The sequence below is a fragment of the Gallinula chloropus genome, assembly GCF_964237585.1.
Source record: "Gallinula chloropus genome assembly, chromosome: 32".
In the NCBI taxonomy this organism is placed as follows: Eukaryota; Metazoa; Chordata; class Aves; order Gruiformes; family Rallidae; genus Gallinula; species Gallinula chloropus.
The window spans coordinates 27,595-52,743 of NC_140117.1; the positions used below are offsets into that span (position 1 = coordinate 27,595).

General features: G+C 62.2%; 1 protein-coding gene across 1 annotated transcript in view; it reads right to left on the bottom strand.

Annotated features, from left to right (window-relative positions):
- The window catches only part of TNXB (tenascin XB), a gene marked incomplete at both ends in the record, with an annotated part of 45,145 nt that extends 21,717 nt beyond the window's left edge, over positions 1-23,428 (bottom strand). Inside the window, 25 exons of the mRNA XM_084277551.1 lie at positions 315-608; positions 1,381-1,674; positions 2,405-2,698; positions 3,481-3,774; positions 4,686-4,979; positions 5,775-6,068; positions 6,761-7,054; positions 7,859-8,152; positions 9,114-9,407; positions 10,208-10,501; positions 11,302-11,595; positions 12,342-12,635; positions 13,412-13,705; positions 14,445-14,738; positions 15,445-15,738; positions 16,651-16,944; positions 17,616-17,909; positions 18,309-18,398; positions 18,477-19,213; positions 19,409-19,514; positions 20,523-20,676; positions 21,504-21,616; positions 22,389-22,619; positions 23,141-23,260; positions 23,416-23,428. Coding sequence (XP_084133677.1) covers positions 315-608; positions 1,381-1,674; positions 2,405-2,698; positions 3,481-3,774; positions 4,686-4,979; positions 5,775-6,068; positions 6,761-7,054; positions 7,859-8,152; positions 9,114-9,407; positions 10,208-10,501; positions 11,302-11,595; positions 12,342-12,635; positions 13,412-13,705; positions 14,445-14,738; positions 15,445-15,738; positions 16,651-16,944; positions 17,616-17,909; positions 18,309-18,398; positions 18,477-19,213; positions 19,409-19,514; positions 20,523-20,676; positions 21,504-21,616; positions 22,389-22,619; positions 23,141-23,260; positions 23,416-23,428 — 6,562 coding nt within the window. The remainder of the gene's footprint in view (positions 1-314; positions 609-1,380; positions 1,675-2,404; positions 2,699-3,480; positions 3,775-4,685; positions 4,980-5,774; positions 6,069-6,760; positions 7,055-7,858; positions 8,153-9,113; positions 9,408-10,207; positions 10,502-11,301; positions 11,596-12,341; positions 12,636-13,411; positions 13,706-14,444; positions 14,739-15,444; positions 15,739-16,650; positions 16,945-17,615; positions 17,910-18,308; positions 18,399-18,476; positions 19,214-19,408; positions 19,515-20,522; positions 20,677-21,503; positions 21,617-22,388; positions 22,620-23,140; positions 23,261-23,415) is intronic.
- Between the last annotated feature and the right edge of the window lie 1,721 nt (positions 23,429-25,149).

Genomic DNA, 25,149 nt, shown 5'->3' on the forward strand with positions numbered 1-25,149 from the left:
TACAGTGATGCTACAGGCCCATTCCAGGCCCTGACCCTGTTCTAGGCCAATACTCCAGGCTCATCGTATGCTCTGTCTTTGCTACAGGCTCATCCTGGGATCTGACACTGTTGTAGGCTGCAACTCCAGCCCCATTCCAGGCCCTGACCCTGCTCCAGTCCCATTCCAGGCCCTGACCCAGTTCCGGGCCCCTGTTCCACAGCCCCAAAACTCTGCCAGGAAAGAACCTTTCCCTCTTAGCTGACCTGACCCTGCCCTGGCCCAGCTCGAGCCCATTGCCCCTCCTCCCATCTCCTGGCCCCAGCTGACCTCACCTGTGACGGCGTCGGTGGAGACGGGGCCCAGGCGTTTCCGGCCCCACACCCCGTACAGGTTGAACTTGTAGCGGCGCAATGGGGACAGCCCAGGGACGGTCACCGAGCGCAGGTCACCGTCCACGGGCACCACCTGGGGCTGCCCTTGGGCATCCCTGTACTGCAGCGTGAAGGAGTCAAAGGTGCCCTCGGGGACGCTCCACTCCAGCTGGGCAGAGTCGGGGCTCACATGGGACACCCTCAGCTCCCCCAGCACCGGCTGCGATGCTGGTTCCTCCTCTGGCTGGGCTGGAGCTGGGACAGAGAGGGGACAGTGCAGGGAACCATCATCCATCATCCATCATCCATCCATCCATCCATCCATCCATCCATCCATCCATCCATCCATCCATCCAACATCCATCCATCCATATCACAGCCTCAGAGACAGTGGGTTGGAAAAGCCCTTTGAGCCCATCAAGTCCAACCATTCCTGTCCTGTTCTGAACCATCTCCCTGAGAACCTCACCTCCCTGTCTGTTAAACACACCCAGTGATGGGGAGTCAGCCCCCTCCCTGGGCAGGAGTCTCCTGTCCCAGTCCCATTCCAGGCCCTGTCCCTGCTCCAGGCCCCTGTTGCTCCAGGCATATTCCTGGCCCGACCTTGCTACAAGCCCATTCCAGGATCTGACCCTCTTGTAGTCTGTTACTCCAGGCCCACTACAGCTCTTGACCCAGTTCCAGGCCCATTGCAGGCCCTGACCTTCATACAGGCCAATCCAGGCCTGATCCTGTTGTAGGCTGCTACTACAGGCCTATTCCAGGTCATTACCCTGTTCCAAGCCCTGACCCTACTCCAATTCCATTCCAGGCACTGACTCCATTGTGGGCTGCTTCTCCAGTCCCACTCCAGGCTCTCATAATCTTCCAGTCCCGTTCAAGACCTTGACCCAGTTCCAGGCCCCTGTTCCACAGCCCCACAGATCTTCCAGAGAAGAACCTTTCCCCCCCATCTGACCTGGCCCTGCCCTGGATCAGCTCGAGCCCATTGCCCCTCCTCCCATCTCCTGGCCCCAGCTGACCTCACCTGTGACGGCGTCGGTGGAGACGGGGCCCAGGCGTTTCCGGCCCCACACCCCGTACAGGTTGAACTTGTAGCGGCGCGATGGGGACAGCCCAGGGACGGTCACCGAGCGCAGGTCACCGTCCACGGGCACCACCTGGGGCTGCCCTTGGGCATCTTTATACTGCAGCGTGAAGGAGTCAAAGGTGCCCTCGGGGACGCTCCACTCCAGCTGGGCAGAGTCGGGGCTCACGTGGGACACCCGCAGCTCCCCCAGCACCGGCTGCGATGCTGGTTCCTCCTCTGGCTGGGCCGGAGCTGGGACAGAGAGGGGACAGTGCAGGGAAACATCATCCATCATCCATCCATCCATCCATCCATCCATCCATCCATCCATCCATCCATCCATCCATCCATCCCAGAATCACCCGCTTGGAAAATCCCTTTTACCCTATCAATCCAACAGTTCCTGTCCTGTGCTGAACCATCTCCCTGAGCCCCTCATCTCCCCGGCTGTTAAACTCACCCAGGGGCGGGGACTCAACCCCCTCCCTGGGCAGGAAGCTCCTGTTCAATGCCTTGACCCTGTTCTTCACCAATTCCAGGCCCTGACCCTCTTCTAGGCCGGTGCTGCAGGCCAATTCAAGGCTCTGACCTTGCTACAGACACATTCCAGGCCCTGACGCTGCTCCAGGCCCATTTTCCAGTCCCATTCCAGGCCCAGACCTAGCTACCGGCACATCCCAGGCCCTGACCTCGCTACAGGCCTGTTCCAATCCCTAACACTGCTCTTCGCCTCTGCTCCAGGCCCATCCCATGCCCTGATGCTGCTTCAGGTCTGTTCCAGGCCCTGACCTTGCTACAGGCGCATTCCCATCCCTGGCCTGATCCAGGCCTGTTCCTGGCCCTGACCCAGTTCCAGCCCCTGTTCCACAGCCCCACAACTCTTCCAGGAAAGAACCTTCCCCTCCCATCTGACCTGACCCTGCCCTGGCCCAGCTCGAGCCCATTGCCCCTCCTCCCATCTCCTGCCCCCAGCTGACCTCACCTGTGACGGCGTCGGTGGAGACGGGGCCCAGGCGTTTCCGGCCCCACACCCCGTACAGGTTGAACTTGTAGCGGCGCGATGGGGACAGCCCAGGGACGGTCACCGAGCGCAGGTCACCGTCCACGGGCACCACCTGGGGCTGCCCTTGGGCATCTTTATACTGCAGCGTGAAGGAGTCAAAGGTGCCCTCGGGGACGCTCCACTCCAGCTGGGCAGAGTCGGGGCTCACGTGGGAGACCCTCAGCTCCCCCAGCACGGGCTGCGATGGTGGTTCCTCCTCTGGCTGGGCCGGAGCTGGGACAGAGAGGGGACAGTGCAGGGAACCATCATCCATCATCCATCCATCCATCCATCCATCCATCCATCCATCCATCCATCCATCCATCCATCCCAGAATCATCACCTTGGAAAATCCCTTTGAGCCCATCGAGTCCAACCGTCCCTGTCCTGTGCTGAACCATCTCCCTGAGCACCTCATCTCCGGGCTCTTAATCACACCCAGGGGCAGGGACTGAGACCCCTCCATGGGCAGGATTCTCCTGTTCCAGGCCCTGACCCTGCAACAGGACCCTGATCCAGGCCCATCCCAGGCCGTCACCCTTCTCCAGGCCTGTTCCAGGCTCTTATCTTTCTCCAGGTCTGTGTTCCAGGCCCATCCCAGGCCCTGACACTCTTCTAAGCAACTATTCCAGGACCACTGCAGGCCCTGACATTTCTACAGGCTCATTTCTGGCCCTGACCCTGTTCTAGGCCGCTGCTCCAGGCCCATTCCAGGTGCCACCATTATTCAGGCCCATCCGAAGATCTGACCCTGTTGTAGGCCACTACTCCAGGCCCACTACATGTCCTGACCCAGTTCCAGTCCCATTCCAGGCACTGACACTGCTCCAGGCCCATTCCAAGCCCTGACCCTGCTCCAGTCCCATTCCAGACCCTGACCCAGTTCCAGGCCCCTGTTCCACAGCCCCATAACTCTTCCAGGGAAGAACCTTTCCCTCCCATCTGACCTGACCCTGCCCTGGCCCAGCTCGAGCCCATTGCCCCTCCTCCCATCTCCTGGCCCCAGCTGACCTCACCTGTGACGGCGTCGGTGGAGATGGGGCCCAGGCGTTTCCGGCCCCACACCCCGTACAGGTTGAACTTGTAGCGGCGCGATGGGGACAGCCCAGGGATGGTCACCGAGCGCAGGTCACCGTCCACGGGCACCACCTGGGGCTGCCCTTGGGCATCTTTATACTGCAGCGTGAAGGAGTCAAAGGTGCCCTCGGGGACGCTCCACTCCAGCTGGGCAGAGTCGGGGCTCACGTGGGAGACCCTCAGCTCCCCCAGCACCGGCTGTGATGGTGGTTCCTCCTCTGGCTGGGCAGGAGCTGGGACAGAGAGGGGACAGTGCAGGGAACCATCATCCATCCATCCATCCATCCATCCATCCATCCATCCATCCATCCATCCATCATCCTTCCATCCCAGAATTACCCGCTTGGAAAATCCCTTTTACCCTATCAAGTCCAACAGTTCCTGTCCTGTTCTGAACCATCTCCCTGAGCCCCTCATCTCCCCGGCTGTTAAACACACCCAGGGGCGGGGACTCAACCCCCTCCCTGGGCAGGAAGCTCCTGTTCAACGCCTTGACCCTGTTCTTCACCAATTCCAGGCCCTGACCCTCTTCTAGGCCGATGCTGCAGGCCAATTCAAGGCTCTGACCTTGCTACAGACACATTCCAGGCCCTGACCCTGCTCCAGGGCCATGTTCCAGTCCCATTCCAGGCCCAGACCTAGCTACCGGCACATCCCAGGACCTGACTTCGCTACAGGCCTGTTCCAGGCCCTAACACTGCTCTTCGCCTCTGCTCCAGTCCCATTCCAGACCCTGACCCTGTTGTAGGCCCCTGCTCAAGCCATTCCCAGGATCTGATGCTGCTCCAGGTCCGTTCCAGGCCTGGACCTTTATACAGACCCATTCCAGATTTTGACTCTATTGTAGGCTGCTACTCCAGGCACATTCCAGGCCCTGACCCGGTTGTAGGCCTCTGCTCCAGGCCCATCCCATGCCCTGATGCTGCTTCAGGTCTGTTCCAGGCCCTGACCTTGCTACAGGCGCATACCCGTCCCTGGCCTGATCCAGGCCCGTTCCTGGCCCTGACCCAGTTCCAGGCCCCTGTTCCACAGCCCCACAACTCTTCCAGGAAAGAGCCTTTCCCTCCCATCTGACCTGACCCTGCCCTGGCCCAGCTCCAGCCCATTGCCCCTCCTCCCATCTCCTGGCCCCAGCTGACCTCACCTGTGACGGCGTCGGTGGAGACGGGGCCCAGGCGTTTCCGGCCCCACACCCCGTACAGGTTGAACTTGTAGCGGCGCGATGGGGACAGCCCAGGGATGGTCACCGAGCGCAGGTCACCGTCCACGGGCACCACCTGGGGCTGCCCTTGGGCATCCCTGTACTGCAGCGTGAAGGAGTCAAAGGTGCCCTCGGGGACGCTCCACTCCAGCTGGGCAGAGTCGGGGCTCACGCGGGAGACCCTCAGCTCCCCCAGCACCGGCTGCGATGCTGGTTCCTCCTCTGGCTGGGCTGGAGCTGGGACAGAGAGGGGTCAGTGCAGGGAACCATCATCCATCCATCCATCCATCCATCCATCCATCCATCCATCCATCCATCCATCCATCCTTCATCCATCCCACAATCACCCAGTTGGAAAAGCCCTTTAAGCCCATCGAGTCCAACCGTTCCTGTCCTGTGCTGAACCACCTCCCTGAGCCCCTCATCTCTCCAGCTGTTAAACACACCCAGGGGTGGGGACTCAGCTGCTCTCTGGGCAGGAGTTTCTTATCCCAGGCCCTGAGCCTGCAACAGAGCCTGTTCCAGGCCCTGATCTTGCAACAGGCTCATTCCAGGCTGTGATTGTCTTCTAGGTCCCTGCTCCAGGCTCTAATGTTGATACAGACCCATTCCAGGCTCTGAACCTGTTGTAAACCAATAATCTAGGCCCAATCCAGGCCCTGACCGTGTTCTAGGTCACTACTTCAGGCCCACTGTAGGCCCTGACCCTGCTCTAGGACCATTCCAGGCCCTTGCCTTGCTACAGGCCCATTCCAGTCCCCGAGCCTGCTCCAGGCCCCTGTTCGAGGACCGTCCCTGTCCCTGACACTGTTCTAGGCTGCTGCTCCAGGCGCATTCCAGGCGCGGAGGCTGTTCCAAGGCCAGACCCTGCTCCGGTCCCATTGCAGTCCCTGACCCAGTTCCAGGCCCCTGTTCCACAGCCCCACAACTCTTCCAGGAAAGAGCCTTTCCCTCCCATCTGACCTGACCCTGCCCTGGCCCAGCTCAAGCCCATTGGCCCTCCTCCCATCTCCTGGCCCCAGCTGACCTCACCTGTGACGGCGTCGGTGGAGACGGGGCCCAGGCGTTTCCGGCCCCACACCCCGTACAGGTTGAACTTGTAGCGGCGCGATGGGGACAGCCCAGGGACGGTCACCGAGCGCAGGTCACCGTCCACAGGCACCACCTGGGGCTGCCCTTGGGCATCCCTGTACTGCAGCGTGAAGGAGTCAAAGGTGCCCTCGGGGACGCTCCACTCCAGCTGGGCAGAGTCAGGGCTCATGTGGGAGACCCTCAGCTCCCCCAGCACCGGCTGCGATGCTGGTTCCTCCTCTGGCTGGGCTGGAGCTGGGACACAGAGGGGACAGTGCAGGGAACCATCATCCATCCATCCATCCATCCATCCATCCATCCATCCATCCATCCATCCATCCATCCCAGAATCACCCGCTTGGAAAATCCCTTTTACCCTATCAAGTCCAACAGTTCCTGTCCTGTGCTGAACCATCTCCCTGAGCCCCTCATCTCCCCGGCTGTTAAACACACCCAGGGGCGGGGACTCAACCCCTTCCCTGGGCAGGAAGCTCCTGTTCAATGCCTTGACCCTGTTCTTCACCCATTCCAGGCCCTGACCCTCTTCTAGGCCGGTGCTGCAGGCCAATTCACGGCTCTGACCTTGCTACAGACACATTCCAGGCCCTGACGCTGCTCCAGGCCCATGTTCCAGTCCCATTCCAGGCCCAGACCTAGCTACCGGCACATCCCAGGCCCTGACCTCGCTACAGGCCTGTTCCAATCCCTAACACTGCTCTTCGCCTCTGCTCCAGGCCCATCCCATGCCCTGATGCTGCTTCAGGTCTGTTCCAGGCCCTGACCTTGGTACAGGCCCATTCCTGGCCCTGACCCAGTTCCAGCCCTTGTTCCACAGCCCCACAACTCTTCCAGGAAAGAACCTTTCACTCCCATCTGACCTGACCCTGCCCTGGCCCAGCTCGAGCCCATTGCCCCTCCTCCCATCTCCTGGCCCCAGCTGACCTCACCTGTGACGGCGTCGGTGGAGACGGGGCCCAGGCGTTTCCGGCCCCACACCCCGTACAGGTTGAACTTGTAGCGGCGCGATGGGGACAGCCCAGGGACGGTCACCGAGCGCAGGTCACCGTCCACGGGCACCACCTGGGGCTGCCCTTGGGCATCCCTGTACTGCAGCGTGAAGGAGTCAAAGGTGCCCTCGGGGACGCTCCACTCCAGCTGGGCAGAGTCGGGGCTCACGTTGGAGACCCTCAGCTCCCCCAGCACCGGCTGCGATGCTGGTTCCTCCTCTGGCTGGGCCGGAGCTGGGACAGAGAGGGGACAGTGCAGGGAACCATCATCCATCATCCATCCATCCATCCATCCATCCATCCATCCATCCATCCATCCATCCATCCTCCATCCATCCATCCCAGAATCACCCAGTTGGAAAAGCCCTTTGAGCCCATTGCGTCCAACGGTTCCTGTCCTGTGCTGAACCATCTCCCTGAGCACCTCATCTCCCCGGCTTTTAAACACACCCAGGGGCAGGGACTCAGCCCCTCCTTGGGCAGGAGGCTCCTGTTCAAGTTTTGTTCAAGGCCTTGTCCCTGCTCCAGGCCTATTCCAGGCCATTACCTTGCTACATGTCCATCCCAGCATCTTTTCCTATTGTAGGCTTCTACTCCAGGCCCACTTCAGGTCCTGAGTCAGTTCCAGACCCATTCCAGGCCCTGACCTTCCTACAGGCATCTTACAGGCCTGACCCTGCTGTAGGCTGCTACTGCTGTCTCCTTACAGGAACTGACCCTTTTCTACAGTGATGCTACAGGCCCATTCCAGGCCCTGACCCTGTTCTAGGCCAATACTCCAGGCTCATCGTATGCTCTGTCTTTGCTACAGGCTCATCCTGGGATCTGACACTGTTGTAGGCTGCAACTCCAGCCCCATTCCAGGCCCTGACCCTGCTCCAGTCCCATTCCAGGCCCTGACCCAGTTCCGGGCCCCTGTTCCACAGCCCCAAAACTCTGCCAGGAAAGAACCTTTCCCTCTTAGCTGACCTGACCCTGCCCTGGCCCAGCTCGAGCCCATTGCCCCTCCTGCCATCTCCTGGCCCCAGCTGACCTCACCTGTGACGGCGTCGGTGGAGACGGGGCCCAGGCGTTTCCGGCCCCACACCCCGTACAGGTTGAACTTGTAGCGGCGCGATGGGGACAGCCCAGGGACGGTCACCGAGCGCAGGTCACCGTCCACGGGCACCACCTGGGGCTGCCCTTGGGCATCCCTGTACTGCAGCGTGAAGGAGTCAAAGGTGCCCTCGGGGACGCTCCACTCCAGCTGGGCAGAGTCGGGGCTCACGTGGGACACCCTCAGCTCCCCCAGCACCGGCTGCGATGGTGGTTCCTCTTCTGGCTGGGCCGGAGCTGGGACAGAGAGGGGACAGTGCAGGGAACCATCATCCATCATCCATCCATCCATCATCCATCCCACAATCACCCAGTTGGAAAAGCCCTTTGAGCCCATCGAGTCCAACCGTTCCTGTCCTGTGCTGAACCATCTCCCTGAGCCCCTCATCTCCCCGGCTGTTAAACACACCCAGGGGCGGGGACTCAGCCGTTCTCTGGGCAGGAGTTTCTTATCCCAGGCCCTGAGCCTGCACCAGGCCCGTTCCAGGCCCTGACCTTGCAACAGGCTCATTCCAGGCTGTGACTGTCTTCTAGGTCCCTCCACCGGGCCCATTCCAGGCTCTGAACCTGTTGTAAACCAATAATCTAGCCCCATTCCTGGCCCTGAACGTGTTCTAGGCCACTACCTCAGGCCCATTGTAGGCCCTGACCCTGCTCCAGGGCCATGTTCCAGTCCCATTCCAGGCCCAGACCTAGCTACCGGCACATCCCAGGCCCTGACCTCGCTACAGGCCTGTTCCAGGCCCTAACACTGCTCTTCACCTCTGCTCCAGTCCCATTCCAGGACCTGACCCTGTTGTAGGCCCCTGCTCAAGCCATTCCCAGGATCTGATGCTGTTCCAGGTCCGTTCCAGGCCTTGACCGTCATACAGACCCATTCCAGATTTTGACTCTATTGTAGGCTGCTACTCCAGGCACATTCCACGCCCTGACCTGGTTGTAGGCCTCTGCTCCAGGCCCATCCCATGCCCTGATGCTGCTTCAGGTCTGTTCCAGGCCCTGACCTTGCTACAGGTGCATTCCCGTCCCTGGCCTGATCCAGGCCCGTTCCTGGCCCTGACCCAGTTCCAGGCCCCTGTTCCACAGCCCCACAACTCTTCCAGGAAAGCACCTTTCCCTCCCATCTGACCTGACACTGCCCTGGCCCAGCTCGAGCCCATTGCCCCTCCTCCCATCTCCTGGCCCCAGCTGACCTCACCTGTGACGGCGTCGGTGGAGACGGGGCCCAGGCGTTTCCGGCCCCACACCCCGTACAGGTTGAACTTGTAGCGGCGCGATGGGGACAGCCCAGGGACGGTCACCGAGCGCAGGTCACCGTCCACGGGCACCACCTGGGGCTGCCCTTGGGCATCCCTGTACTGCAGCGTGAAGGAGTCAAAGGTGCCCTCGGGGACGCTCCACTCCAGCTGGGCAGAGTCGGGGCTCACGTGGGAGACCCTCAGCTCCCCCAGCACGGGCTGCGATGCTGGTTCCTCCTCTGGCTGGGCTGGAGCTGGGACAGAGAGGGGACAGTGCAGGGAACCGTCATCCATCATCCATCCATCCATCCATCCATCCATCCATCCATCCATCCATCCATCCATCCATCCATCCTTATCACATTATCAGAGTCACACGGTTGGGAAAGCCCTTTGAGCCCATCGAGTCCAACCGTTCCTGTCCTGTGCTGAACCATCTCCCTGAGCCCATCATCTCCCCGGCTGTTAAACACTCCCAGGTGTGGGGACTCAGCCCCCTCCCTGGGCAGGATTCTCTGCTTCCAGGCCCTGACCATACTCTAGGACCCTTTTTAGGGCCCATCCCATGCCTTGACCCTGCCAAAGGCTTATTCCAAGCCTTGACTCTGTTGTAGGCCACGGCTCCAGGCCCATTCCAGGCCTTGACCTTGCTAAATGCCTATTCCAGGCCCTGACTCTGATCCAGGTCCCTGTTTCTTGACCGTTCTAGGCCCTGACCTTGCTACAGGCCCATTCCAGGCCTGATGCTGTTCTAGTCCGCAGGTCCAGGCACATTCCAGACCCTGACCTTGAACTAGAATGATCCCAGGCCCTGACCCTGTTCTAGGCCAAAGCTTCAGGCCCATTGCAGGCCATGGCCTTTCTACAGTCTCATCCTAGGCTCTGACGCTTTTGTGGGCTGCTACTCCAGTCCCATTCCAGGCCCTGACCCCTGTTCCACAGCCCCACAACTCTGCCAGGGAAGAACCTTTCCCTCCCAGCTGACCTGACCCTGCCCTGGCCCAGCTCGTGCCCACTGCCCCTCCTCCCATCTCCTGGCCCCAGCTGACCTCACCTGTGACGGCGTCGGTGGAGACGGGGCCCAGGCGTTTCCGGCCCCACACCCCGTACAGGTTGAACTTGTAGCGGTGCGATGGGGACAGCCCAGGGACGGTCACCGAGCGCAGGTCACCGTCCACGGGCACCACCTGGGGCTGCCCTTGGGCATCCCTGTACTGCAGCGTGAAGGAGTCAAAGGTGCCCTCGGGGACGCTCCACTCCAGCTGGGCAGAGTCGGGGCTCACGTGGGACACCCTCAGCTCCCCCAGCACCGGCTGCGATGGTGGTTCCTCCTCTGGCTGGGCAGGAGCTGGGACAGAGAGGGGACAGTGCAGGGAACCATCATCCATCATCCATCCATCCATCCATCCATCCATCCATCCATCCATCCATCCATCCTCCATCCATCCATCCCAGAATCACCCAGTTGGAAAAGCCCTTTGAGCCCATTGCGTCCAACGGTTCCTGTCCTGTGCTGAACCATCTCCCTGAGCACCTCATCTCCCCGGCTTTTAAACACACCCAGGGGCAGGGACTCAGCCCCTCCTTGGGCAGGAGGCTCCTGTTCAAGTTTTGTTCAAGGCCTTGTCCCTGCTCCAGGCCTATTCCAGGCCATTACCTTGCTACATGTCCATCCCAGCATCTTTTCCTATTGTAGGCTTCTACTCCAGGCCCACTTCAGGTCCTGAGTCAGTTCCAGACCCATTCCAGGCCCTGACCTTCCTACAGGCCTCTTACAGGCCTGACCCTGCTGTAGGCTGCTACTGCTGTCTCCTTACAGGAACTGACCCTTTTCTACAGTGATGCTACAGGCCCATTCCAGGCCCTGACCCTGTTCTAGGCCAATACTCCAGGCTCATCGTATGCTCTGTCTTTGCTACAGGCTCATCCTGGGATCTGACACTGTTGTAGGCTGCAACTCCAGCCCCATTCCAGGCCCTGACCCTGCTCCAGTCCCATTCCAGGCCCTGACCCAGTTCCGGGCCCCTGTTCCACAGCCCCAAAACTCTGCCAGGAAAGAACCTTTCCCTCTTAGCTGACCTGACCCTGCCCTGGCCCAGCTCGAGCCCATTGCCCCTCCTGCCATCTCCTGGCCCCAGCTGACCTCACCTGTGACGGCGTCGGTGGAGACGGGGCCCAGGCGTTTCCGGCCCCACACCCCGTACAGGTTGAACTTGTAGCGGCGCGATGGGGACAGCCCAGGGACGGTCACCGAGCGCAGGTCACCGTCCACGGGCACCACCTGGGGCTGCCCTTGGGCATCCCTGTACTGCAGCGTGAAGGAGTCAAAGGTGCCCTCGGGGACGCTCCACTCCAGCTGGGCAGAGTCGGGGCTCATGTGGGACACTCTCAGCTCCCCCAGCACCGGCTGCGATGGTGGTTCCTCCTCTGGCTGGGCTGGAGCTGGGACAGAGAGGGGACAGTGCAGGGAAACATCATCCATCATCCATCCATCCATCCATCCATCCATCCATCCATCCATCCATCCATCCATATCACAGCCTCAGAGACAGTGGGTTGGAAAATCCCTTTGAGCCCATCAAGTCCAACCATTCCTGTCCTGTTCTGAACCATCTCCCTGAGAACCTCACCTCCCTGTCTGTTAAACACACCCAGTGATGGGGAGTCAGCCCCCTCCCTGGGCAGGAGTCTCCTGTCCCAGTCCCATTCCAGGCCCTGTCCCTGCTCCAGGCCCCTGTTGCTCCAGGCATATTCCTGGCCCGACCTTGCTACAAGCCCATTCCAGGATCTGACCCTCTTGTAGTCTGTTACTCCAGGCCCACTACAGCTCTTGACCCAGTTCCAGGCCCATTGCAGGCCCTGACCTTCATACAGGCCAATCCAGGCCTGATCCTGTTGTAGGCTGCTACTACAGGCCTATTCCAGGTCATTACCCTGTTCCAAGCCCTGACCCTACTCCAATTCCATTCCAGGCACTGACTCCATTGTGGGCTGCTTCTCCAGTCCCACTCCAGGCTCTCATAATCTTCCAGTCCCGTTCAAGACCTTGACCCAGTTCCAGGTCCCTGTTCCACAGCCCCACAGATCTTCCAGGGAAGAACCTTTCCCGCCCATCTGACCTGTCCCTGCCCTGGCCCAGCTCGAGCCCATTGCCCCTCCTCCCATCTCCTGGCCCCAGCTGACCTCACCTGTGACGGCGTCGGTGGAGACGGGGCCCAGGCGTTTCCGGCCCCACACCCCGTACAGGTTGAACTTGTAGCGGCGTGATGGGGACAGCCCAGGGACGGTCACCGAGCGCAGGTCACCGTCCACGGGCACCACCTGGGGCTGCCCTTGGGCATCCTTGTACTGCAGCGTGAAGGAGTCAAAGGTGCCCTCGGGGACGCTCCACTCCAGCTGGGCAGAGTCGGGGCTCACGTGGGACACCCTCAGCTCCCCCAGCACCGGCTGCGATGCTGGTTCCTCCTCTGGCTGGGCTGGAGCTGGGACAGAGAGGGGACAGTGCAGGGAAACATCATCCATCATCCATCATCCATCCATCCATCCATCCATCCATCCATCCATCCATCCATCCATCCATCCATCCAACATCCATCCATCCATATCACAACCTCAGAGACAGTGGGTTGGAAAAGCCCTTTGAGCCCATCAAGTCCAACCATTCCTGTCCTGTTCTGAACCATCTCCCTGAGAACCTCACCTCCCTGTCTGTTAAACACACCCAGTGATGGGGAGTCAGCCCCCTCCCTGGGCAGGAGTCTCCTGTCCCAGTCCCATTCCAGGCCCTGTCCCTGCTCCAGGCCCCTGTTGCTCCAGGCATATTCCTGGCCCGACCTTGCTACAAGCCCATTCCAGGATCTGACCCTCTTGTAGTCTGTTACTCCAGGCCCACTACAGCTCTTGACCCAGTTCCAGGCCCATTGCAGGCCCTGACCTTCATACAGGCCAATCCAGGCCTGATCCTGTTGTAGGCTGCTACTACAGGCCTATTCCAGGTCATTACCCTGTTCCAAGCCCTGACCCTACTCCAATTCCATTCCAGGCACTGACTCCATTGTGGGCTGCTTCTCCAGTCCCACTCCAGGCTCTCATAATCTTCCAGTCCCGTTCAAGACCCTGACCCAGTTCCAGGTCCCTGTTCCACAGCCCCACAGATCTTCCAGGGAAGAACCTTTCCCTCCCATCTGACCTGGCCCTGTCCTGGCCCAGCTCGAGCCCATTGCCCCTCCTCCCATCTCCTGGCCCCAGCTGACCTCACCTGTGACGGCGTCGGTGGAGACGGGGCCCAGGCGTTTCCGGCCCCACACCCCGTACAGGTTGAACTTGTAGCGGCGCGATGGGGACAGCCCAGGGACGGTCACCGAGCGCAGGTCACCGTCCACGGGCACCACCTGGGGCTGCCCTTGGGCATCCCTGTACTGCAGCGTGAAGGAGTCAAAGGTGCCCTCGGGGACGCTCCACTCCAGCTGGGCAGAGTCGGGGCTCACGTTGGAGACCCTCAGCTCCCCCAGCACCGGCTGCGATGCTGGTTCCTCTTCTGGCTGGGCCGGAGCTGGGACAGAGAGGGGACAGTGCAGGGAACCATCATCCATCATCCATCCATCCATCATCCATCCCACAATCACCCAGTTGGAAAAGCCCTTTGAGCCCATCGAGTCCAACCGTTCCTGTCCTGTGCTGAACCATCTCCCTGAGCCCCTCATCTCCCCGGCTGTTAAACACACCCAGGGGCGGGGACTCAGCCGTTCTCTGGGCAGGAGTTTCTTATCCCAGGCCCTGAGCCTGCACCAGGCCCGTTCCAGGCCCTGACCTTGCAACAGGCTCATTCCAGGCTGTGACTGTCTTCTAGGTCCCTCCACCGGGCCCATTCCAGGCTCTGAACCTGTTGTAAACCAATAATCTAGCCCCATTCCTGGCCCTGAACGTGTTCTAGGCCACTACCTCAGGCCCATTGTAGGCCCTGACCCTGCTCTAGGACCATTCCAGGCCCTTGCCTTAATACAGGCCCATTCCAGGCCCCGAGCCTTCTCCAGGCCCCTGTTCGAGGCCCGTCCCTGTCCCTGACAGTGTTCTAGGCTGCTGCTCCAGGCGCATTCCAGGCGCGGAGGCTGTTCCAAGGCCTGACCCTGCTCCAGTCCCATTCCACACCCTGACCCAGTTCCAGGCCCCTGTTCCACAGCCCCACAACTCTGCCAGGAAAGAACTTTCCCCTCCCATCTGACCTGGCCCTGCCCTGGCCCAGCTCGAGCCCATTGCCCCTCCTCCCATCTCCTGGCCCCAGCTGACCTCACCTGTGACGGCGTCGGTGGAGACGGGGCCCAGGCGTTTCCGGCCCCACACCCCGTACAGGTTGAACTTGTAGCGGCGCGATGGGGACAGCCCAGGGACGGTCACCGAGCGCAGGTCACCGTCCACGGGCACCACCTGGGGCTGCCCTTGGGCATCCCTGTACTGCAGCGTGAAGGAGTCAAAGGTGCCCTCGGGGACGCTCCACTCCAGCTGGGCAGAGTCGGGGCTCACGTGGGACACCCGCAGCTCCCCCAGCACCGGCTGCGATGCTGGTTCCTCCTCTGGCTGGGCCGGAGCTGGGACAGAGAGGGGACAGTGCAGGGAAACATCATCCATCCATCCATCCATCCATCCATCCATCCATCCATCCATCCATCCATCCATCCATCCATCCATCCATCCCAGAATCACCCGCTTGGAAAATCCCTTTTACCCTATCAATCCAACAGTTCCTGTCCTGTGCTGAACCATCTCCCTGAGCCCCTCATCTCCCCGGCTGTTAAACTCACCCAGGGGCGGGGACTCAACCCCCTTCCTGGGCAGGAAGCTCCTGTTCAATGCCTTGACCCTGTTCTTCACCAATTCCAGGCCCTGACCCTCTTCTAGGCCGGTGCTGCAGGCCAATTCAAGGCTCTGACCTTGCTACAGACACATTCCAGGCCCTGACGCTGCTCCAGGCCCATTTTCCAGTCCCATTCCAGGCCCAGACCTAGCTACAGGCCTGTTCCAGTCCGTAACACTGCTCTTCGCCTCTGCTCCAGGCCCATCCCATGCCCTGATGCTGCTTCAGGTCTGTTCCAGGCCCTGACCTTGCTACAGGCGCATTCCCATCCCTGGCCTGATCCAGGCCTGTTCCTGGCCCTGACCCAGTTCCAGCCCCTGTTCCACAGCCCCACAACTCTGCCAGGAAAGAACCTTCCCCTCCCATCTGACCTTTCCCTGCCCTGGCCCAGCTCGAGCCCATTGCCCCTCCTCCCATCTCCTGCCCCCAGCTGACCTCACCTGTGACGGCGTCGGTGGAGACGGGGCCCAGGCGTTTCCGGCCCCACACCCCGTACAGGTTGAACTTGTAGCGGCGCGATGGGGACAGCCCAGGGACGGTCACCGAGCGCAGGTCACCGTCCACGGGCACCACCTGGGGCTGCCCTTGGGCATCCCTGTACTGCAGCGTGAAGGAGTCAAAGGTGCCCTCGGGGACGCTCCACTCCAGCTGGGCAGAGTCGGGGCTCACGTGGGAGACCCTCAGCTCCCCCAGCACGGGCTGCGATGGTGGTTCCTCCTCTGGCTGGGCTGGAGCTGGGACAGAGAGGGGACAGTGCAGGGAAACATCATCCATCATCCATCATCCATCCATCCATCCATCCATCCATCCATCCATCCATCCATCCATCCATCCATCCATCCATCCATCCATCATCCATCCCAGAATCACCCGCTTGGAAAATCCCTTTGAGCCCATCAAGTCCAACTGTTCCTGTCCTGTGCTGAACCATCTCCCTGAGCCCCTCATCTCCCCGGCTGTTAAACACACCCAGGGGCGGGGACTCAACCCCCTCCCTGGGCAGGAAGCTCCTGTTCAACGCCTTGACTCTGTTCTTCACCAATTCCAGGCCCTGACCCTCTTCTAGGCCGATGCTGCAGGCCAATTCAAGGCTCTGACCTTGCTACAGACACATTCCAGGCCCTGACCCTGCTCCAGGGCCATGTTCCAGTCCCATCCCAGGCCCTGACCTCGCTACAGGCCTGTTCCAGTCCGTAACACTGCTCTTCGCCTCTGCTCCAGGACAATTCCAGGCCCTGACCCTGTTGTAGGCCCCTGCTCAAGCCATTCCCAGGATCTGATGCTGCTCCAGGTCCGTTCCAGGCCTGGACCTTTATACAGACCCATTCCAGATTTTGACTCTATTGTAGGCTGCTACTCCAGGCACATTCCAGGCCCTGACCCGGTTGTAGGCCTCTGCTCCAGGCCCATCCCATGCCCTGATGCTGCTTCAGGTCTGTTCCAGGCCCTGACCTTGCTACAGGTGCATTCCCGTCCCTGGCCTGATCCAGGCCCGTTCCTGGCCCTGACCCAGTTCCAGACCCCTGTTCCACATCCCCACAACTCTGCCAGGAAAGAACCTTTCCCTCCCATCTGACCTGACCCTGCCCTGGCCCAGCTCGTGCCCATTGCCCCTCCTGCCATCTCCTGGCCCCAGCTGACCTCACCTGTGACGGCGTCGGTGGAGACGGGGCCCAGGCGTTTCCGGCCCCACACCCCGTACAGGTTGAACTTGTAGCGGCGCGATGGGGACAGCCCAGGGACGGTCACCGAGCGCAGGTCACCGTCCACGGGCACCACCTGGGGCTGCCCTTGGGCATCCCTGTACTGCAGCGTGAAGGAGTCAAAGGTGCCCTCGGGGACGCTCCACTCCAGCTGGGCAGAGTTGGGGCTCACGTGGGAGACCCTCAGCTCCCCCAGTACCGGCTGTGATGGTGGTTCCTTCTTCGGTTGTTCTGGGGCTGCAACATGGTCACCAAAATGGAGCATGAGTTTGGAATTCTCCTTTCCCTTCTCTTCCCCTCCTTCTCCTTCTCCTTCTCCTCCTCCTTCTCCTTCTCCTCTTCTTCCTCTTCCTTCTCCTTCGCCTCTTGCTCCTGCTCCTCCTCCTTTCCCCTTTCCCAGGTGTTTTTGAGCCATTTTTTCCCCCATCCAATCCCCATCTCATGGTCTTCCAGCCCTTTCCAAACATCTCTTTCCATCTTACCAGCTCTGTATCTTCACCCAGCCACACTTTGTTCCATCACCCCCACCATCTTTCCACAAATGCCTTGGCTTCCTGAAGCTAACTATCCAGACGTGGAATCATCCACCTGTCCATCCCCATGTCCATCTTGTCTTCTGCCCATCCATGTCTCCAGGTGATCACCACACCCAACCATTTCTCCCACCAGACCTCCAACCTCCATCCCCCCAATCCCACCCATCCTCCCAACTTCCCACCCTCTACCTGACCAGTCACACACTCAGCCCATCGTCCATCCTTCTCACCCTTTGACCTTCTGGCACCCACACCCACCCCCAAATCAAGGCCCTGGTGCTCCCCCCATGTCTCTCAAGGCCCAAATTTCTTCTAAGGGTCCTGATTTCCTCCCAGGCAGAGGACACAGATGGGACCCAGAGATGTCCTCACCTGTGACGGCGTCGGTGGAGATGAGACCGACCCGTTTCCGGCCCCACACCCCATAGAGGTTGAACTTGTAGCGGCGGGACGGGGACAGCCCAGGGACGGTCACCGAGCGTGAGCCACCATCAACGGCGAGAGCCTGGGGCTGCCCTTGGGCATCCCGGTACTGGACTGTGAAGGAGTCAAAGGTGCCCTCCAGGACGCTCCACTCCAGCTGGGCGGAGCTGGAGGTGACGTGGGACACCGTGAGCTCGCCCAGGATTGGCCGGGTGGGTGGTTCCTCGGAGGGTGGGGTTGGCACTGCAACAGATGGCAGAAGGAAGGTGACAATTGTCCCACTTGTCCATCCCTCTGCTGCACCAGCTCCATCCATCCATCATCCATCCATCATCCATCCATCCATCCATCCATCCATCCATCCATCCATCCATCCATCCATCCATCCATCCATCCATCCATCCATCATCCATTCATCATCCCTCCCTCCCTCCCTCCCTCCCTCCCTCCCTCCCTCCCTCCCTCCCTCCCTCCCTCCCTCCCTCCCTCCCTCCCTCCCTCCCTCCCCCCCTCCCTCCCTCCCTCCCTCCCCCCCTCCCTCCCTCCCTCCCTCCCTCCCTCCCCATCTAATTGGCCACCAGTGTGTCCACCCCCAGAGCATCCAGGCCCCTCCCACCGCACTCCCAGTCTCCCTGATGGTACCTTCTTTGGCTCTGACCCCTTTGGGCTCCGTCAGCCCCATCTGATACGTGTGGTCCCACTCCAGCGGGGCCTCATCGGTGCCCTCTCCCCCTGCACCCAAAAGAGGAGGGGGCCGGTTCCGGGGTGTCCCCATGGACCCTGGTCCCCATCTCCATCCCCATCACCCACCTGCCGTCACCAGGAACGTGTAGGACTTGGAGACTTTGCCCCTCACCACGCCGTGCACCTCCACCCGGTACATGGCCCCCGGCACCAGCCCCGTCACCGTGGCCACCTCCGTGTCCCCCGGTACCTCCAGTTCCCCCTCGGCCCCTTCCGGCTCTTCCAGGAGCCGGTAACGAATCACCACGGTCTCAGCGTGACCCCGAAGCCCACCCAGATCCACCAGAGCTTCACCAGGAGACCCTGGGATGGGCTGGGGCTTGGGGTGGGGGACCTGGCGGAGGAGCTGGTGACGCAAGGTGGCGGGGCTGCGGCGCAGGAGGTAGGAGAGGATGGCACGGGCCACCGCTGGCACCGTCTGGTTGCCCTTCAGAGGGAAGTTGGTAGCCCGGAGGTGGCTCTCCAGGCGCTGCAGCAAGGAGCCGTTGTAGGAGGAGAGCTTGGCCCCCAGGTCATGGAGGGATGGGCCAACTGGGAGCACTGGGGACAGTGGGGGTACTGGGGACACCGAGGACGATGGAGATGGAGGTGACACGGGGGGCTGTGGTGGTGAGGCTGGGAACCGTGGAGGTATAGGTGACCTTGGGGATACTGGGGATACTGGTGTCTCTGGGGACCTTGGGGATACTGGGGATACTGGTGCTTCTGGGAACCTTGGGGACGCTGGGGATACTGGTGTCTGTGGGGACCTTGAGGGCACTGATGATCTTGGGGACGCAGGGGACACTGGTGACACTGGAGACCTTGGGGACCCTGGTGACCCTTGAGATACTGGGGATGCTGGAAACCGTGGTGACACTGGTGATGCTGGTGACCCCCAAGACCCTGGTGACACTAGGGGAGCATCTGGTGACACTGGTGATGCTGGTGACCCCCAAGACTCTGGTGACACCACAGGAGCTTCTGGTGACACTGGTGCTGCTGGTGACCCCCGAGACACCGGTGACCCTCGGGCTGACGGTGACGCCGGGGCCACTGGTGACGCTGGGGACCCCAGGGGACCTCGTGGGGACCCCCCGTGGGAGGGCCGAGCCTGGCCAAGCACTGCAGGAGCAAAGGGGGGATGGGGTCACCACCCCAAAACCCCCCAGGACACAGTGAGGGACGGGGACAGACGGACGGACGGGGACAGACCGGAGTCACCCTGACCACATGGGGAGGTGCCAGGAGGTGTGAGGACACGGGGACACGTGGGGACATGTGGGGACACGTGGGGACCCACGGATACACGTGGGGACATAGGCGGACCCAAGGGGACACATGGACCCACTGTGACAGACAGACGGACGCATGCAGACTCACGGAGCCACGGGGACACACGGACACGTGGGGACACGTGGGGATGGACAGAGGCTGCAGGCACTGTTCCTGTCCCATCCCTGTCCCTGTCCCCACACTCATTCCTCTGCCACCCCTGTCCTTGTCACCATGCTGTCCTCATGCCATGTCCATACTGTCCCCACCCTCGTGCTATCACCATCCCCATGCCCATCCCTGTCCCCATCCCTGTCCCCATCCCTGTCCCCACCCTCGTGCCATCTGTGTCCCCAATGCCACCTCCACACCTGTCCCCATCCCCACCCTCATGTCATCCATGTCCCCAGGCTCATCCCTGTCCGCACCTTCGTGCCACCCCTGTCCCCATCCTTGTGCCATCCGTGTCCCCAGGCTCATCCCTGTCCCTACCCCTGTCCCCATTCCCATGCCATCCGTGTCCCCAGGCTCATCCCTGTCCCTACCCCCTCCATATCCCCAGACTCCTCCCTGTCCCCACCTTTGTGCCATCCCTGTCCCCACCCCTGTCCCCATCCCTGTCCCAGTCCCTGTCCGTGCTGTCCCCACCCTCATGCCTTCACTGTCCCCATCCCCACCCCTGTCCCCATGCCCATCCCTGTCCCCATCCCCTCCCCATCCCATCCCCACAACACCGCCATCCCCACCCCCATGGCCATGCCACCACCACCCTCCACCCCACCCATGTGCCACCCCCACCCCATCCCCATCCCTATCCCCACATCCTTGTCCCCATGTCCCCAAGGGGGTGGCACCTACGGGTGCGGACGCGGAGGGTGCCGGGTGCCCCCAGGTGCTTGTCCCGCTGGGCCTGGATGAAGACCTCGAAGGCGTGGCCGGGTGACAGTCCTGTCACCTCGAAGGCGGCAGCGGAGCCGGGCAGCTCGTGGGTGGTCATGGCTGCTGGCTCATCCTAGGGACACAAGGGACACGCTGGGGACACCGTGGTGGCACCTGGACCTGAGTCTGGTGGGTGGCCCCAGCCAGGAGCTTCTCCCAGGGCTGGGGGACACGTTGGGGACACCGTGGTGGACACGTGTCCTGGTGGAGGTGACGTGTCCCAGGTGGGTGGCTCATCCTGGGGCAGGGGACACGGTGGGGACACAACCCTGTCCCCAAGGCAGGTGGCAGGGGCGTGGACACAGCTTCAAACTCTTCTTGGGGACAGGGGACTCACTGGGGACATGTTGGAGACACCATGCTGGGGACACCACGCTGGGGACACCACCCTGTCCCCAAGGCAGGTGGCAGAAGGGTGGACACAGCTTCTGGCTCATCTTGGGGACAAGGGACACGTTGGGGACATGTTGGGGACACCACCCTGAACCAGAGCAGACAGGTGGCACCACCACAGCTCATCTTGGGGACAAGCGACACGTTGGGGACACATTGGGGACACACTGGGGACACCACACTAAGCCAGAGCAGGTGGGTGGCACCACCACACCTCATCTTGGGGACAAGGGACACGCTGGGGAGGTGACCTCATCCCTAAGCAGGGCAGCAGGAGGTGGCCTGACCCCTGGCTTACTCTGGGGACAGCAGGGGACACGTTGGGGACACATTTGGGACACCCCTAGGGTGTCCCCCAGAGGGCCAGCAGCAGGGAGCCGCAGGTGCCACCTCGTTCTGGGGACAAATGTCCACACTGGGGCCACTGCGGTGCTGGGGACGTGTCCCTACCCCTGTCCCCATGTCCCCACCCCTGTCCCCGTGTCCCCACCCCTGTCCCCAGCTCACCAGGGGGATGACAGCCACCTGGAAGCCATCCACAGGCACCTGGGGGCGAGGCCAGGTGACACGGAAGGACGTCTGGTTGCGGGTGGCCAAGCGCGGTGACACCGAGGGGATCTCTGCAGGGACAGGGGACCCCTCAGGGGACAGGGACCCCTCAGGGTGGCACCCGCCACAGGGACACGCTGGGGACACCCGGAGGACAGGGACACCCCTGGGATGGGGACACCCTGGGGACACCATGGGATGGGGACACCCCTGGGATGGGGACACCCCTGGGGACAGGGACACTGGGAAATAGGGACACTGGGAGCACTGGGATGGGGACACTGGGGGATGGGGACACTGGGAGCACTGGGATGGGGGCCCTGGGGACACTGGGGTGACACAGGCAGGTGGGGGTGACATGGGGGACCCTGGGGGGGAACAGGGGGGACACTGGGGATCCTGGGGAGAATGGTGGGGACAGGGGGGATCCGGGGAGACAGGGGAGACAGATGGGGGACAAGGTCACCCCAGGTGGGACAGGGTCACCCTGGAGGGGGACAGTGGGGTCCCAGGAGGAATAGGGGGGACAGGGGTGTCACAGGGGGGACGGAGGGGACAGAGGGGGACAGGGGCACCCCAGGGAGGACACTGGGGACCCAGGGGGGACAGGGAGGCCCCTGGGAGGCCCCAGGAAGGACAGGGGTACAAGGGGGGACAGAGCAACCTGGGGGGGACAAGGAGGTTCCAGGGGGAATGGGGGGGACAGGGGGGTCATGGGGGGGATAGGGGGGGACAGGGACACCCTGGGGGAGACAGGGGGGTCCCAGGGGGGGACAGGGGGTACCGGGGGGGGGGGGGAGCAGGAGGACCCCAGGGGGACACAGGGGGTTCCCCGTTCCATACCCAACGCGCAGCGGGGGCCCCCACGGCCGGGGGGGCAGGTGGGGGTCGCGCACTGGGGGCCGCTGTAGCCGGGGAAGCAGCGGCAGAGCCCCCCCCGGCAGCGGCCCTGGTCGCTGCAGCCCAGCGGGCACGGGGGCCGCGAGGGGGGGGCCGGGGGGGGCGAGGGGGGCGAGGGGCAGCCACAGCCCCCCCCAGCGCCGGGGGTACAGAGCTCCCGAGCCAGCGTCTGCCCTGGGGTGGGGGGGACATGGGGAGGGGGGACAAGGTGAGATGGGACCCTCCCCGCCCCCGCCCAGCTCCCCCCACCCAATGTCCTCCCCCAATGTCCCCCCATCATCACCCCCCAGGACCCCTCCAGTGCCCCCCTCAGCCCCCCCCCCACAGTGTCCTCCCATCACCCCCCAATGTCCCCCCATCGTCCCCCACAGTGTCCCCCCACATCCCCCCCAATGTCCCTCCCATCCCTCCCCAGCCCCCCCCAGACCTCCCAGCACCTCCCAGCCCCCCCCTCCCAAAATGTCCCCCCCAGACTCCCCCAAATGCCTCCCCTAACCCCTCAAGCCCCCCTAAAATGCCACCCCCAGCCCACAGGACCCCCCCCATCCCTCCCCCCAGCCTCCCCTCATCCCCTCCCTCAAAATGCCCCCCAGGCCTCCCCCCCGCCTCCAACCCCTCCAGCCCCCCCCCAGCCCCCACAGGCCCCCCAGACACCCTCAGCCCCCCCAAATGCCCCCCCCCCGGCCCCCCCATACCGGTGCCGGCTTGGGGTCCCCCGCTGTCCCCGCACTGCTCCTGCAGCGCCCTCACTTGTCCCTCCAGCTCCCGCAGACGCCCCAAAATTGCCACCAGCGCCCCCACCCCACAGGGGGGAGCTGGTGGGGGTCCCGGGGGGGTCCCTGTCCCCCCCCGAAACGCCAGAGCCAGCAGCAGCAGGGGCAGCCCCGGGGTCATGGTCCTGGGGGAAGGGGATGGGTGAGACCCCTGGGGACACCCCTGGGGACACCCCCAGTGACAGCACCAGGGATACCCCCGGGGGACATGGGGACACCCCTGGGGACACCCCTAGGAACACCAGGGGACACCCAGAGGACACGTGGACATCGTGGGGACACACGGACACCCCCAGGGACATCATGGGGACATGGGGACACCCCCAGGGGACACCCCCCAGGGACCCCCAGAGGACACAGGGACATCATGAGGGACACACAGACATTGAGAAGGGACCCACGGGGGACACACGGACACCCCCAGGGGCTCCCTGGGGACAGAGGGACAGCACGATGGACACATGGACATCGAGAAGGGACATGTAGGGGCCACCCAGACACCCCCAGGGGACCTCCAGGACACCCAGGGCCATCATGAGGGACACACGGACACCCAGGGGACACGGGGACATCAGGGGGGACACATGGACACCACCAGGGGCCACCTGGCTGCCCGTGGTTGACACCAAAGGACAGACGGACACCACAGGGGACAGACGGACACCCAGGGACACACGGACACTGTGACACACCCACCCCCACAGCCCCCCCCCCCCCACCAGTGTGGGCTGGCACCAGTGCGCCCAGTAACTCCAGTAACCTCCAGTTCCCAGTAACACCAGTAACCCCCAGTAAAACCAGTAACCCCCAGTAACCTCAGACTCCAATAATCCCAGTAACACCAGTAACCCCCCCATTGACCCCAGAATCCAGTATCCCCAGTAACCCCAGTATTCCCAGTAACCAGTAACCCCAGCAACCCAGTAACTAAGCAACTCCAGTATCCCCAGTAACCCCAGTATCCCCAGTAACCAGTAACCCCAGCAACGCAGTAACTAAGCAACTCCAGTATCCCAGTAACCCCAGTATCCCCAGTAACCCCCCAGTAACCCAATAACCCAGCAAGTCCAGTATCCCCAGTAACCCCAGTAACCCCAGTAACAGCCCCACCAGTGACCTCACCAGTATCCCCAGTAACACCAGTATCCCCAGTAACCCCCGTACCCCCAGCAACTCCAGTAACACCAGTATCCCCAGTAACAGCAGCCCCACCAGTGACCTCACCAGTATCCCCAGTATCCCCAGTAACAGCCCCAACACCAGCAGTGCCAGCAGCTCCCGTCACAACACCAGTAACACCAGTCACACCAGTAACCCGGCAACGGCAGCAACACTGGTGAGGTCAGTGGTCCCAGTAGCCCCAGTATCCCCAGTAACCGCAGCAACACCGGTGATGCCAGTGGCTCCAGTCCCTCCCAGTATCCCCAGTAAGCCCATTAACCCCAGCAGCTCCAGTCCCTTCCAGCCCCAGCAGCCACCCAGTATCCCCAGTATCCCCCCAGTATCCCCAGTATCTGACCCCAGCATCTCCAGTATCCCCAGTATCTCCAGCCCCCCAGTATCCCACCAGCGCCCCCCCAGTATCCCCAGTAACCCCAGTACCCCCAATTTCCTTCAGTATCCCCCCAGTATCCCCAGCATCCCCAGCCCCCCCAGTACCCCCCCAGCATCCCCCCCAGTCCCCCCTGCATCCCAGTATCCCCAGTTACCCCAGTACCCCCACAGTAACCTCAGTATTGCCAGACCCCCCCCGACCCCCCAGTCCCCCCAGTATCCCCCCAATACTCCCCTAATATCCCCAGTAAGCCCAGCATCCCCAGTATCCCCCCAGTAACCCCCCCAGTAACTCCGGTATCCCCAGTAACCCCAGTATCCCCACCGCCCCCAGTACCCCCCCAGTCCCCCCCCAGTAACACCAGTATCCCCAGTAA